Source organism: Thamnophis elegans, chromosome 9 (genome assembly GCF_009769535.1).
Source record: "Thamnophis elegans isolate rThaEle1 chromosome 9, rThaEle1.pri, whole genome shotgun sequence".
In the NCBI taxonomy this organism is placed as follows: Eukaryota; Metazoa; Chordata; class Lepidosauria; order Squamata; family Colubridae; genus Thamnophis; species Thamnophis elegans.
In genome coordinates this window covers 28444959-28461714 of record NC_045549.1, presented here as the reverse complement: position 1 = coordinate 28461714, position 16756 = coordinate 28444959, and the positions used below count along the sequence as shown (strand labels likewise).

General features: G+C 38.8%; 1 protein-coding gene across 2 annotated transcripts in view; it reads right to left on the bottom strand.

Annotated features, from left to right (window-relative positions):
* Positions 1-6268: 6268 nt before the first annotated feature.
* Positions 6269-16756, bottom strand: part of SH3D19 (SH3 domain containing 19) — a 62266-nt gene continuing 51778 nt past the window's right edge. For both annotated transcript variants that reach the window (XM_032224184.1, XM_032224185.1), the window contains 6 exons: positions 15056-15114; positions 12397-12584; positions 9513-9562; positions 8633-8819; positions 7459-7556; positions 6269-6781 (listed from right to left, as the gene is read on the bottom strand). In XM_032224184.1, coding sequence (XP_032080075.1) covers positions 6665-6781; positions 7459-7556; positions 8633-8819; positions 9513-9562; positions 12397-12584; positions 15056-15114 — 699 coding nt within the window. In that variant the 3' untranslated portion in view covers positions 6269-6664. The remainder of the gene's footprint in view (positions 6782-7458; positions 7557-8632; positions 8820-9512; positions 9563-12396; positions 12585-15055; positions 15115-16756) is intronic.

The following is a 16756-nucleotide window of genomic DNA, read 5'->3' as shown; positions in this document are numbered from 1 at the left end:
TGCTTTGGATTTTTTTCATGTCTGGTTGTTTTTTAAAGATCCAGGTAATAGTGCGCCAAAGCTAAATATTTTTAAAGGTAATCTGCATGTATATTTGTTATCAGTTTTGGTTATTATAGGTTATAGAGCATTTATAATTGTGATCAGGCCTCTTCTAGTCATGCAAAAGTATTTAATTTTCTATGCCATCCATTTCACTTAATATAGCAACTCTTGAGTATCTTACAATATAATAGTTAAAAAGTGAAAAGCAAAATAGAAAAAAGGATTAATAAGTAACAAAATGATGGGCAGCCCGGGTAAGGCTCTTTTCTGCCCTGTCAGCTGCCCCCAATATAACAGGGTCCCAGGCAAGCAGCAGAGACAGGTTTTTAGACTCTTCCGGAAGTCTAGGAGTTTGTGGGCAAATCTCTTCTGATGGGAGAATATTCCAGAGAATAGGGGACACGGTGGAAAAGGGACCCTGGACCCTGCCAGCTGAAATTCTTTGGCCGATGGAATCAGAATTGTGCCCTTTCCACTGGAACAAGTAGGGTGGGTTAGTCCCATTATGTAATTTCCTTGAAAAGCCTGGTCCCATGCCTTTAAGGGGTGACCCAACACCCTGAATTGGACCTGGAAGCAAACTGGCAGCCAGCGCAGCACATTTGCATTCTGGACCATCTGTAGCTGCTTACTACTCTAAGGTTAGCCCCATGCAGAGTTTGTTGAATAATTGAACCAGATGACCAGTATATGAGTGAGTGCACAAAAGTTATAGCTAATGTACTCAGCTGTAACTACTGATCTTTTATAAGAAGTATAACAATATGGACTAATCACTATGTTACACTTCTCTTTTTAAGTTTGCAAACTTTAGTGCAAGCCCCACCCTCCCATCCACAAAAATGTTCAGTAAAGACATGCAAGGCTATTGAATGTCATGAATTAAGTAGATTGAATTCCTGAAAATCCATGAATAAATACTGGGTGTATCAAGAGGCTTCTATCCAATCATCTCATTCCGTACCCTAATGCAGAAGCCTCCAGGTAGCATGCCATATGGTTTTATGTGTTTTAAGGAGGGCAAGAAATACTTAAATTTCATTCCAGCATACTTACCATAAGTATTTAAAACATGGCTAGAATGGGCTACAGCAGCTGTTCTCAACCTGTGGGTTGCAACCCCTTTGGGGGGGGTCGAACGACCTTTTCACAGGGGTCGCCTAAGACCATCGGAACTCTTAAATCTTTAGACTCCAAAGCGTGCTGTCGCACTCTTTCACGCACACATCCACAAATACGCAAGTGCACATGCAGGGAAGTAGGAGAAACGCAAATGTAAAAAAAAAATTGGGAGTCTATATGTGTGTGAGGGGAGTTAGAAATCTCAGTTGTACTTCTGGCCCTTTTAAAAAGTTTGTGTAAATTGGAATGAGGTCAGATTTGGAGCTTCTCATTGCACACAGTTATTGGGTTCCAAGCCAATCAGAGCCGAGGAGTGGGGTTTTGGCATGATGAGCGTTGGATACAGCCTATGATTGGCTTAGAAAAGAGCTGAGGAAGGATAAGCTGCAGAAAGAGAAAGTGTGTAGTGGGGCAGGGGAAAAAGCCAAGTCTGTAGTCCTGGTTTGTGCATGTCTCTCCTTTTTGGGGGGCTGTGCATCTACAGGCGAGCAAGATGGGACTATACATTTACTGCACCAGTCACTCTTTTTCCTATTGGGAAGAAACCCGGTTATTAACGCTACTTGGTTGCACGAGCGGGGCTTTTTACCCCCAGCTAACTCCCTGGCAGCCGCTGAACGATCATAGAAAAAACTCTTGATCCCTCTAATTACCAGTTCTTTGGATGAAGATATTTTTTTAATTATTATTACCGGTTTTGCTTAGCGTGGGCATTTTCATTTTTTAGTGGGTTATAATTACATATTGTTTTTGAGGTTAATCACTGCTTTCATTATGTTCAATTTATAACAAAAATACATCCTGCATATCAGATATTTACATTACGATTCATAACAGTAGCAAAATTACATTATAGAGTAGCAATAAAAATTTTATGGTTGGGGGGGGGTCACCATAACATGAGGAACTATATTAAAGGGTTGTGGCATTAGGAAGGTTGAGAACCACTGGGCTACAGTATCTTGAGCATTCTAAGCCAAGAGATGAGTTTGTATAAAACATCCAGCGGTGCTAAAAGTGTCCAATTCCAAAAAAAGTACTAAACTGGTAATATGGAGAGGGAAGATGAAATATTCTGGAAAGGCATTTTTTATTATTATTATTATTGCAGCATCTATTGTGAGTAGCTTGTAATTAACAGGTTTTTAAAAACACTTTCAGAATATTACATCTGGTAGAAACGGATGAGAAATGGAGATTTACCCATTATTTGCTGTATTTTATGTTTTTCCTTTTTTCTGAAAGTTCAAAACCTCATACATAAGACTCCCAATTAACTATTACCTTCCCAACAACTCTGCTATGTTGGGTTTAGAGAGGCAATGAATCTGAAGTTGACCAGCAAGATTTGTAGGTAAAGAAGAAACAACCACACTAGCAAATACTGTGTGCTACCTCAGTACCATTAATCTCTCATCTACTGGTTCTGGACTTTGATTCCCAATCACTTCAAGTCTTAGAGAATGTGTAAAATTTAAATGCATTAAATCAAATGGAAGAAAACTTCTTTTAATTGTGAAGTTTTTAAAAAAACTGCTTTCATTTATGATAAATTTCATTCCAGTTTGCACAGTCCATTGTTTGCAACAAACACATTTATTGGTTATATACAAATGTAATAATGCCATTAAGCTGAGGAACAACATTTTAATTAATATTAATTTCCTGAAGCAAAAGTATTTTTTGTAGATTTGTGTAATCTTTGAAGAAAATTCATTAAACTGATCCGGAGATTAAATAGCTACTATAATAACCTGGTTCACACACACACATATACACATAATGTAGTATTTGTATCTTCAGCTAACTGCTGTATTTATATTCATTTGAAAATCTTATGGCAAAGTGATCTATAATACTTTATGGCCTCATTCTAGAAACTGATGCCAGTTTTTAAAATGGGAATGTCATTTGTATTTATCTACATTATTAACATTGTATTAAAAGCCCTTTAAATGGCACTCTTCCAAGTGAAGTAGCTGTATTTGGCAATCTGAATACATAAATTGGTAAGATAACAAAGCTTGGTCAGGTGAATGCTTGCTTACTTTAAACAATGATAAATATAAAAGCCATATTTACTCATGTAGAAAAAAAAAGAAATTAGTGCATTTTCATTAGTAACATAAAAAACCCATTTCTCAGTCACTGGAAAATTACATGTTGAGAATGAATATGGAAAAAATACAAAATCTGAAAAAATACGAGTAAGAAAAATTATGAAAGTCTTTTAACAAGCATTGCATTGAGTCTGGTACACAGTGGTTTTCAGTCAGTACTTGAAATGACCCTCAAAAGCCTAAATGCTGAGGCTGACAAAACAAAAAAGGTCCAACGTTCCTTAAAAAACAGCAACATATGAGCTGGCAACAATGGTTGCAGTTGTGAATAATTGGTTCTGCCTTCAACTAACCCAATTTCACATTACTGTACTTCAGTGGTTCCCAAACTTGGCAACTTTAAGACTTGTGGACTTCAATTCCCAGAATTCTCCAGCCAGCTCTGCTGGAGAATTCTGGGAGTTGAAGTCCACAAGTCTTAAAGTTGCCAAGTTTGGGAACCACTGCTGTACTTGATGGTAATAATACTATTTTCAAGTACTTCAGCTCTTAAATCTTAATGGAAAGCTGAATTTTGTTTATTTAACTATTTTCATATCATGGAACTATTTTATTCTTAAAGAATGGCCACAACTAGGGAACAAGATAACACTCAAAGTCAACTATATGAACAGGTGTGTATTTTCCTCCAGTTTTTAAATGGAAATTTTGATTAATATTAATTTGTCCAATGACATTGATATCCTTTGTAAGTCTCAAAACACCCCACTGTGAACAGAAATCATGTATAAAGGAAGCTTTAAGAATTTAAAATAGGAAACTACCATTTTATGAATAAGCAATACAGGGATTGATTCAAAAGCAAAATGTAAGATTTTTCATTGCTTTTGTCCTCTAAAATAAAATTTGATTTGCACAATATGCCAAAGTGTAGCTTGGTTTTAAAAACTGGCCCTAATTAAAAGCATGGATGAATTGTGGTCAAAGCATTCCTTGGAAACCAGGAATAACTGCATCAGGCCTGCTTATGACCACGAGACTGCTTCTGAATTACAGGCTGCTATGTATTTTATGGCTTAGCAGCTAACTATTAGTTCTGGAAAATAAGAAGAGAATAAGAGGTCTGCAAAGAAGCTGTTCCTGCATGCTTCCCCTGCACCTTCCTAAGGCATAGTTTGGAGAAAAAAACAGGACCCTATGAGTATTTTTTTCCTTTTTTTCATTCTTTGGGATTAGGTTTGTTCACATGATTGTTTTGCTATCGAGCCTTCGTTATTTATTCTTGTTTGTTGTGCCTTACACACAAAAGTAATGTTTCCAGCAATTATAGGCAAAGCTGTGACTGCTGCGTGCTTAAATACTGTTTCACCCCCTCAATAAAAGGCCACACAGTTAACAGTCAAAATATAATATTGGTATTGAACAAGAAAATGGGTTTGGGGCACTTTTTACACAGTTTTGAGAGAGAGGAGGATCTGTGTTTTAGGTCTTATATTTCACCACTATCAGATTTATAAACATTGAATACTAATTCCTGGCAAAACTGACAGGAAATCAGAGCATTTTTAAAGAATGTAATCTTAAGAAATATGGTGCAAAAATGGGACTTAGAAGTTTAATTTTAAGATGCATTTTTTTACGTTAAATTACATTTACAAAGTTGGAGATTGAGGAGTCGGAGATAAGACAATACAGGCTACAGGCTGTAGTACAAGTTTATCATAATATCTACTCTTATGAGATAGTCATGACAGCAAGACCCGTGAAAATTATTCTTCCATCACTTACTGTAGATAGTTTTCTGAACACACTTAATTTCTGACAGTAGATTTGATAAGAATAAGGCAATTGGGGGGGGGGGGGGGTTACAGAATTTGAAAGATCCCAAATGATATCAGATTTTTAAAAAGATCCAAGGAAGAGGATGAATCTTTGAAAAGCCACTCTAGATACAAATTAAGATTATGATACAGCAGAACCGATTGCAAAAAGTAAGAAATCTCTTTAAGTGTAATTTTATTTACTGAAAGTAATAAGAAAAGTTACCAGCCTTTCTTATAAAATAAACACAATTATTATTCATTAGGACTGCGCAAAGTGTTAAAGCTTGTGCGTGTGTAATATGAGGCTTGCAAAAACATGGATACTTATAATGAAAGCAGGCATTTTGTATCTGCTGAACATTGCAATGGTCCCCTTCAATTGTTTTGTCCAGCCTTATTGTGTATATCTTGCATTTATCCATTAAAAAAAAGATCAGGCAACAGGTATTGGGACTCAGCACTGTCTGAAAGATCCTGGAGAGCCATTAATAGCTAGGATAGAAAACTGGATCAAACAGACTAACGGTCTTCCTAGTCTAAGGCACATAAATCCATTATTATCCAATTCTTTCAGATACTTCAATCCAGACTAAAAGTAACTGATGCACTTTTAGACAAGTTAACTTACTTGGTTTAAGTCAGTGTTTTTCAACCTTTTTATGCAAAGGCACACTTTTTTCATGAAAAAAAATCACGAGGCACACCACCATTAGAAAATGTTAAAAAAAATTAACTCTGTGCCTATATTGACTATATATAAAGTGTTTTTCCCATGGCACACCTTATACTATGTCACGGCACACTAGTGTGCCGCGGCACAGTGGTTGAAAAACACTGGTTTAAGTAAAGAAAAAACCCACTACTTTTACCGTGATAATCTTATTTATGTATCAGGATTTAATGTCCATATGGTAAAACATTTCAGTTTCTGAAAACCTGACTCACAAGTTTTGGGATGTGTGTGGGATATGTATTGTAAAAACAAGAGCTATTTGAGCAGTGTTTAATAATTAATTGGACATCACAGAAAGAATAAAAAGTAAAGGCAAAAGTTTCCAGTTGTTTCCAACTGTAGGGGAAGGTGCTCATCTCTGTTTCATAACTGAGGGAGCCAGCGTTGGCTGAAGACATTTCCGTGGTCATGTGGCCAGCATGACTATGTACTGAGGCACACAGAACACTGTTACCTTCCCATTGAAGTGGTACCTATTTATCTACTCACATTTGCATGCTTTCAAACTGCTAGGTGGTCAGAAGCTGGAGCAGGTGACAGGAGCTTACCCTGTTGCATTGCACTGAGGTCTCAAACCCGGGCTGTCAGCATCTTTAATTGCTGAACCATTGCACCCCCACAGAAAGTATATAAAATGATTAAAATGCACCAAGTTGAAATAATAAGGCTTCGTATTCTGCCCAGGGTCTGACGCTCAGTATAAACTAAAAATGAAATATTATACAGTCTAGTAAACATTTTTCAAAAATAGTGCAAAAATGCATTTGATAGTCTAGATAAAATGATCACAGATAGCACTCTTTCTCCGCTGCCCAGAATATAGCGCGGTTTTCTTCCAGCGTATTCACTTGTACAACAATGCTCCAGAATTGGATTTCACCTTAGGAAAGATGTAGAATTTGAACAAAATTCTTTGGAAATATTCCAAATTTGTCTTGTAATTCTCCACACATCCATTCTTCATCTACAGATTCTACACTTGTTATGATATCACCAACCTGTTGAAAGAAAAATTGAAACCAACATTATTTGTTTTTCATAATATCTTTCACAAATATTTAATACTCTTAAAAAACTGTGGACTCTTTTCTTCTCCCAAGTCAGAGTTGTTCATTTTTAAATTAGTTTTACATCAGATCAAAAGAACTGATAAGAAAACAGTGTTTTATACTAGATAAACAAAATGTCTTAATATGTCAAATGAAAAACATTTCAAAGTAGGCCTCACATTCTTTAGGAAAAGTGTTTTAAAGTTGGGTCAGCGAGAAGCTTTGCAGTTGGATAATTTCTTAAAGAAAAAAATTAAGTGGCTAAGTTTCACTGAAGTATTTTTTATAGATTATAATAATTTATAACAGAATATCAGCCCACTTTTCAGTTGCATTCAGTTCATTACAAAAACAGATACCATGTTCTGGCTGGTTCATGCATCACACTAAATCAAGATCATCTTAAGTCCAACAGTGGATTTGTCTATAGGTTGTTTAATTATTTTCTCTCAAACAGAATTTTTTGCAGTATTAAAAAGAAGAAACTTATTATCAACCCAAAATAAACACCACTTTGCAACAATTTCCCTAACTTTTATGCTGCAGGAGAAATGTAGGACAGTATTTTTCACAATAATAAAATATAATGTCTATCACTACAGAATTGTATGTTTAAATATGCTTACTTTGAAAGAAAGTTCATCTATGTTCTCTGCCTGGAAGTCATACAGCGCCTTGGCTTTTGGTTTCTTCCCTCCCTGAGATTCTGATGACTGCATTCCACCTGTAAGATACCACGATCCAATTAAGTTTCTATCTTTGGGATAATATAAGAAAAAAAATTTTTTTTGGCAAATATCTTAAATCAGGTTTGAGGTTAACTGAGTGAAGGGAATGAAAAGCACAACTCATTTTCATGGCACATACACTGCAAGTTTAACTTATGCCTTTTTCCTCTGGGGAAAAAAAACTACTTGTATTTATTTTAAAAAGTGTTTTACTAATCAAGTCACTAGGGCAGTGTTTCTCAACCTTGTCAACTTGAAGATGTCTGGACTTCAACTTCCAGAATTCCCCAGCCAGCATTCGCTGGCTGGGGAATTCTGGGAGTTGAAGTCCAGACATTTTCAAGTTGACAAGGTTGAGAAACGCTGCACTAGGGGGATTCTAATTGACATATTTAACCATTCCAGATTTTACCACCAGGGTGTGCTCATGATCAGTTTACAAGGTACACTGACTAGGCACACTACCAGAATACAGTAAATGAACTATTAAATCATTGCAATATATTCTATGTAATTTATGAGGGCAGACAGTGGGTATCATGATTTTCTGTATGAAATAGCAGAGAAAGCATTTATTATGATAATTATCCTTTGCAAGTAAGTAAGTGAAGAAGGCATATGCTACTTATATCACAGAGAATTTATTTGATTTTTATCCCGCCTTTATTACTTTGTAAATAACTAAAGGCAGTGATCATATTAATACTCCACCCTCCTCTTATTTTCCCATAACAACAACTTGTATGGTAGATTGGGCTGAGAGAGAGTGACTGGCCAAAAATCATCCAGCCAGCTGCATGCCTAGAGTAGGACTAGAACTCGACCCCTAGAGAACAATGAGTTCACTTTACAGTTACAGCGTTTGCTTTACAACCACAGTATTCGTTTTATGACTATCATGTTCCCTTTAATAACTGTTGCAAAAAAGGTTGTAAAATTGAGCCAGCTTATGACCATCATGACCTATAAAGGAAATTGTGTCTCGATTACAATTGTAAATCAAGGACCACCTGTATCTTTATAGCTTGTACAACAGGATGAAAACAGTTCCGCTTTTCTTTCAGCACCCTACCTGAACAAAGGTGAACAAACACAGCTGGGAAAATGCCTTCCTTTCCATTTAGCCTGCCTCTATACCACTCTGAATCCAGTTGTTCTAATATCAAAATACGATCTCCTTTTTTAAATGATAAATCTTCCTGTGTTTCTGCTGCAAAGTCATGAAGAGCATCACACCACTGTCCAGCTTCTCCTTCCAGCTTTGAAAACAAAGAAAACATAGGCATGTAAGTTTTATAAACTTTCTGGTGTTACTGAGAAAACAACACTGTCTATCCTATGAATTCTATACACTTCATTTAATAGGCTTAAAACAGATTAATTACTTTAGTGCCATTAATTAACAGATTAGAAAAATTAATCTTTAACCCTGCAATGAACAAAGAAAAGTTGGTGAATCTTTTTGTTTCTTCTAATCATGTATATTAGAATAAAAGATTGCATCTGAATGATTACAGGAGTGGGCTTCAAAAAGTTAAGCAATGGGTTCTCTGCCCGGTTGCTGAGTGGGTGAGGCCCAGGCAGTATCTTGCACCACAGCGGGAGGAAGTGCTTTTGCCTTCCCCAGGCTCTGGGGGCTTTTCTTGAGTCTCCTGGAGGGTGAAAATGGTTTCCCCCAGGCTCCGGAGGCTTCCTGGTGGCCGGAAATGGGCCCATTTCTGGCCTTCCGGGAGGCCCATTTTTTGCCCTCCTTGAGGCCCCTGTGCTTACCTAACATCCAAAATGTGCCGTATGGAAATTGCTGGGAGCAGGGTGGGTGGGTTGGGCCAGACAGGGGTGGATTTGGGGGTTTGCCAAACTGCGCAGAATCTTCACTAGAGGATCGCCCGAACCTGGGCAAACCCAGAGCAGCCCACTCCTGATTACATGCTATAAAACGATAAATACATTACCTGTGTCATTGATCCTGAATGTTTCCTCCTCAGCGGGAAACTGCCATCACCTAGATAAAAGATCATAACATAATGCATAAAGAGAAAAACATTCCACGAAACAATTGTTGAAAATCCAAGCCACATAATGGCTGGATTCATTTATCACACTAACCAGTAATGAGGTGTTTTACACTCTGCAGATTGGAAACCCATTGTGGTTAATAAACTATAATTAACCGATTTATAAATTGTATAACCCACTTTATCATTGAATCAGTGTATCCAGTGAACCCAGCCAGATGAGGTTTATTTAACAAAACAGGGTTATCTCTCACTTTTGTGTGATTTGTGAAACCGACCTCAGAAGGGGTGTGTGTGTGCGTTTATCTATCTTAGCTCTAAAAACAGCAGATGTTTCTCTGAATATCTGGATTATATTTATACATAATGTAAAGGAAACATAGTTTCTTCACATAATTTGATTCACTATAAAAAATATATGGTATCACACCCTATTGTTGCACTGAGTAATCCACTGAGTAATATAGAAAAATACATTTTAGGGGTGACTTTTCTCAAATTACCTTCTAAACAAGCATAAGAGGAAGCATGTGATTTCTGTCATTCTTTGACCAAGTATTTGGGGGACTGTACAGTTTAGGATTGAATGATACGACAGAATGCACTGAATGGTTCCTTAATGCAACCTAACACTAGTATAGTATGCATACACATACACATACACATACCTCAACCTATGACTACAACTGAGACCAAACATTGGGTTGCTAAGCAAGACAGTTGTTAAGTGCGTTTTGTCCCATTTTACAACCTTTCTTGTCAGCATTGGCCTTTCAGCTCCAACGGTCCTTGGAGGAAGCAAACTATCTCGACCCCTTCCAGTCAGGCTTCAGACCCGGTTACAGCACAGAAACCGCTTTGGTCGCATTGACCGATGATCTCTGGAGAGCCAGAGATGGAGGACATTCCTCCATCCTGGTCCTCCTTGACCTCTCAGCGGCTTTCGATACCATCGACCATGGTATCCTTCTGCGACGACTGCGGGAGGTGGGAGTGGGAGGCACCGTGTTGCGGTGGTTCTCTTCCTACCTCTCGGACAGGTCGCAGTCGGTGTTAGTGGGGGTGCAGAGATCGTCCCCTAGGCCCCTAACACATGGGGTGCCTCAGGGCTCGGTCTTATCCCCCCTACTATTCAACATCTACATGAAACCGCTGGGAGAGATCATCCGCAGGCACGGGATCAGATACCATCAATATGCGGACGATACCCAGTTGTATCTGTCCGCCCCGTGCCAACTCAATGAAGCGGCAGACGTGATGAACCGAGGCCTTGAGGCCGTTATGGACTGGATGAGGGTTAACAAGCTTGTACTCAACCCAGAAAAGACCGAGTGGCTGTTGTGTTTCCCTCCCAAAGATTCGACCAATATTCCATCACTCAGGCTGGGGGGTCAAATTTTACACCCCTCAGAGAGGGTTCGCAACTTGGGAGTCCTCCTGGATCCACAGCTATCGTTTGACCACCACCTGACGGCTGTGACCAGGGGAGCATTCGCCCAGGTTCGCCTGGTGCGCCAGTTGCGACCCTACCTGAATCGGGAGGCTCTCACAACAGTCACTCGGGCCCTTGTGACCTCTAGGCTGGAATACTGCAATGTGCTCTACATGGGGCTGCCCTTGAAGAGCATCCGGCGACTTCAGCTAGTGCAGAACGCGGCCGCGCGAGTGATCGTGGGTGCACCTCGGTTCACCCACATAACACCTATCCTCCGCGAGCTGCGCTGGCTACCTGTCGATCTCCGGATGCGCTTCAAGGTGCTATTAGTCACTCATAAAGCCCTGCATGGTAGTGGATCTGGATACTTGAGAGACCGCCTCCTGCCAATCACCTCCCTGCGACCAATTAGATCACACAGATTGGGCCTCCTCCGTATTCCATCAGCCAGCCAGTGCCGGCTGGCAACTACAAGGAGGAGGGCCTTCTCAGTAGTTGCCCCGACCCTTTGGAACGAACTCCCCGTGGAGATTCGTACCCTCACCACCGTCCAGGCCTTCCGCACAGCCCTCAAGAACTGGCTAGCCTGTCAGGCCTGGGGACAAGGATAGTTGCCCCTCCCGAATGATGAATGTATGTTGCTTATTACTTTTATTATATGTGTCTATGTTACTGTTTGTACTTCCCCTCCCTGATTTTATGTGAGCCGCCCTGAGTCCCCTCAAGGAAAAGGGCGGCCTACAAATGTTAATAAAATCAAAAATCAAATCAAATCAAAATTGTTAAGTGAATCTTTGCAATAGTTACATTAAGTAACATGGTTATTAAGTCAATCTGGTCTCTCCATTGGCTTTACTTGTCAGGTGGTTGCAAAAGATTATCACGTGATCCTGGGACATGGCAACTGCCATAAATATGAGTCAGTTGCCAAGCTATTGAATTTTGATACATGTGACCATGGTGATAATGCAATGGTCGTAAGTGTGAGAAACAGTCATGTCACTTTTTTCATTGCTGTTGTAACTTTGAACAGATATTAAATGAACTGTTGTAAGTGAGGATTACCTGCACAACAGCTACTATAACATTTTGTAGAAGTGCGAAGATTCAGCTCATACTGTATTGTGTACATGTAGCATACATATGTTTAAAATTGTGCTTTCATATTAACACAGGCACAGCACGATCAATAATACAACAATATGCAAAAATACTGATTTATATAATACATAAAATATCAATGACGAATGATAAGAATTTCTAATTTTGTTATATGTTCTTCTATATCCAAACATCTAACTGTCTTTATTATTAAAGTATTTTGATCACATTAATTAACTACTGTGAGATGCTGTTTTTTGTTCACCAGTTGGTTAGTGTTTTTACCTGATTCAGGTAGATCTTCAATAATGTCCACAAAATTTAAGGGGAAAATTCCAGAAGTACCTCTCAGCTCTCCTTTGGCCCATTCTTCATTAATATACCCTTTTAAAATAATAACTTCACCTTCTGAAAAACTTAATTCATCTTTCAGGTCTCCAATGTATTCAAATCTAGCTCTACATCTTGGGCCTCTAAAATAGCAAAGAAAGGAAAAATAGTAAAAGGAAAACTATCATTCTTACGTTCGTTTCACTTACCGTATTTATCGGCGTATAACACGCACCGGCGTATAACACGCACCCCCCATTTTAACACAAAAATTTGAGTAAAAATTTTTTTCATTAAAAATAAATGACTTGGAAGCTCGGAACTTAATGTTGGATTAAAATTTATAACATTAGAACATGAATTATAACATTAACTCCTCTTAAAAGGCAAATATGAAATGAAAAAAACACCTCTTTGAGCAAAAAAACTTAATCAGAATCACTGCTTTTTGGAAAACCAAAAACCTCTTCCTCATCTTCACTCTCTCCCTCTTTTTTCCCTTCCTTCCCCCTTCCTCTTGCCTATCAACTTCATCCTCTTTGTCTTTCTGCTCTTTCCCTCTCTTCCCCTTTTCTTCCTACCTCCTTCCTTCTCCCTCCCTTCTTCTTTTTCTTCCTTTCTTCTTCCATCTTCCTCCTTCTCCTTCCATTCTTTCTCCTTCCATCCATCTTTTCTCCTTCCATCTTCTCCCCCCCTCCCTTCTTCTTTTCCTCCCCCCTCCCTCCTTCCTTCCTCTCCTTCCCTTTCTCACACACAGGAAGGGGAGGGGGGCTATCTAGTCGCTTTCACAGCATAATTTCTTTATCTAACTTTTAAAAAACAGTGTGCAAATCAAACGAGATTTTCGTAACCTGCGAAGCACCAAGTTATATTATGTTGTTACAAATTCGCAGCTACTCCATTCTTTCTGATAGGGAACTACATTTCCCAAGATGCCTCAGGTCCTCAAAGCGCTGAACGCAGCTTTGCAATTGACTCCAGCGAGGCCTGGCAGCCGCCGGCTGGGGTGGTTGTCAGGGCGATGCGGAGCGGACGCGCCGTTTGTTACTGCTTCCAGCAATCAAGACGGACAAGGGAAGCGACTGAAACGGACGCTGGCCTCGCTCTCCTGCTGCGGCTTCTGTTTCAGTAGGGAAGAAAACTTCCTTTCGCTTCCCAAATTTGACTGGGTCCCGGGGCTTCTGCCGGGCGGCAGAAGCCCGGGAAGCGAAAGGAAGTTTTCTTCCCTATTGAAACAGAAGCCGCAGCAGGAGAGCAGGGCTGCTGCCGGCCGTTTCACCTTGCGCAGCGAATTTGACTGGGTCCCGGGCTTCTGCCACCCGGAGTATCGGCGTATAACACGCAGGCAGGGTTTAAGCTTGCAATTTTAGTTTTAAAACTGCGTGTTATACGCCGATAAATACGGTATTCTTCTGAGTTCATTGCATAAAATATATATTCACTATTAACACAAAAAAAGTAAAACCATTTTACATCATTTAGGCTCATGTTTTTATATTTGTTGTTAGACCTGTATCATATATTTATTGTTTGAATGATTTCTCTACTAGAACTTCAAAGAAATATACACTGCGCAGTCTTTTTTTTTGCCCACAATATATATATATATATATATTTCTATCATACATTGTATCTGTATCTGTAGTAGATATAGTAAATATCTATATTTAGATATTCCAGGATTAGTACAGTTAGTCCTCATTTATTGATAATTTTTTCAGCAACCATTATAAGTTATGACGGTGCTGAAAACATAACTTTAAGGTCCATTTACAATCTTCGCAGAATTCCTGTCATGTGATTGTTGCTGACCTCTGCAGAGCAGAGAAATTGGGAAAGAATAGATTGCAAGAGAATTTGGCTGTTTGCTCTTGTATAATTGAAAGCAATTTGATCCCAGTTGTAGCCTTTGTCAGGGAGCCATTGGTGACCTATGCAAACAGCTTGCATTGCATTTTTCTTTCCAGTCTCTCTTGTCTGGGGGGCGGGGGGGGGGGTTGGCGGCTGGGGGGGGGAGAAATGCATTTTTACACAATGTCTCCTTTGCCTGACCATTCTCCTACTGCTGTTGAAAGGAGTGATTGGAGAGAAAGAGATTTCAAGAGAGAAAGCTATTTTAGACATCAAGACAATGAGATCTGGATACCACCAACAGTGGTTAATGGTCTAACAAAGAGAGTTATAAACAATATAGCTAGTCTCCAAAAGACCTGAGATATGCCGTTTGTCATTTACCTTAATTTACAGGAGAAAATAACATCTATATTCTATATACAAATATATTCTTTACTATATGTTAACATTGCTTTTGAAGAAAAAGAAGAAAAGTTTTAAAAAAATAGTTCATAGAAATCAAACAGCATAGACAAGAAAACAGCTTTCAATAAATATTTTTCCAATTAGTCAAGCCACACAAAGCATAAATATTTAAAAATTTAAAATCCTTAAACTAAACAATTATGTGATTTGTAATTATGCAATTATGTGAAACACAGAATTATTCTGTGTTTCAAGTCTCCAAGTCAGGATTTTACTTGCTGTGAGTGGTAGCCAGAATACCTTTTATGAATGGAAAATAAATCTGTATGTTCAAGACCGCAATGTCAACACTTACACAATATTGGCTGGTGAAAGCTGCTCTTTTTTCCAGCTATTTTCTCCTGGAGTATCAATCTAGAAAGGAGACAATAGAAACGTTTAACTACTTTATCTATGTCCTTAATTAATTTCTTTTGAAAAAATTATTAGGGCTCTATTCCTCCTTCAAAGGTCAGAAAAAGTTTTGAAGTGCAGGAAGGTGTACTATTATCAAGGAGTTGCAGCTGTTTAAACCAAATACATTTTTATTCTGGATTGTACCACAGTTTCAGAAGACAGCTGTGCAAGCCATTAAGGCTGGCCCAGACCAACAAATAGGTTGCAATGTTTGTGACAGCACAGTTGACTTCTTGCAGTCAAGAATTGTGTAGATATTGGCTGGTGAAAGCTGCTCTTTTTGAGTTCCTGAAAACCCAGTCACTAGTTTGGTCTAGTGCAGTGGTGTCATGGCAGCATCATGTGATGTATCGTGACTATTTTCCCCTTCGCTAAACCAGGTATGGGTGTGGCCAGCATGTGACGCATCCGGCTTGCGGGCCAAGAATTTGAAAGCCCTGGTCTAGTGGTTAAGGCAGCAAGCAAGACCTGAGGTGGCGTGGTGGTTAGAGTACAGTATTACAGGCTATCTCAGCTGACTGCTAGCTGCAGTTCAGCAGTTCAAACATCACCGGCTCAAGGTTGACTCAGCCTTCCATCTAAGGTTGGTAAAATGAGGATCCAGATTGTTGGGAGCAATATGCTGACTCTGTAAACCACTTAGAGGGGGCTGTAAAAGCACTATGAAGCAGTATATAAGTCTAAATGCTATTGCTATTGCTAAGCTGGAAATCACAACACTGCCAGTTCTAGTCCCATTTTAGGCATAAAAACAGGCTGGGTAACTTTGGGCCAATCATTATCTCTCAGCCCAACCAACCTCACTGGGTTGTTGTGGGAAAAATAGGAGGAGGAATTATGAGGAATGTTTGCTGCCTTGAGTTACAGGTAGTCCTCGACTTACAACAGTTCATTTAGTGACCATTTGAAGTTACAAATTAAATGAAATGAAAAAAAGTGACTTATACCACTTTTCACATTTACGACCACTGCAGCATCCTCATGGTCATGTGACCAAAATTCAGTAACTTGGCAAGTGGTTCATGTTTATGACCGTTGCTGTGTCCCAACCTTCTGACAAGCAAAGTCAATGGAGAAGCCAGATTCACTTAACAACCCTGTTACTAACTTAACAACTGCAGTGATTCACCTAACAACTTTGGCAAGGAAAGTCATAAAACGGGGCAAAACTCACTTAACAACAGAACGTTTGGGCTCAATTGTGATCACAAGTCGAGGACTACCTGTATTAATAAAAATAATAAAGGCAGGATTTTTTAAAAAGAAGTTGTTATAAAGCCAACATAGGAATATTCTTGTGCTTTCTCTTAGCCTTTGAATTTGAACAGCAAGCCTAATTTTTATCAAACTTGCTTGGTCAAACTGCAGTTCTCACTGTTTCTCTTCATATGGAAATCCTGAGCATTTGCAATAATTTAGTAAGAAGTTTTCTTTGTTGTCATTTTTCTTCAGTCAGTATATTAGAAGATGCCCCACTGAACTTCTTTCTGATTTTCATTTCTTGGGCTTAACTGCAAATTTTATACTAGCAATCCTCTCTTGTTTGTTCATATAATGACGAAAATCAACATATTTTGCAATTTTAAAAATTATTGTTGCT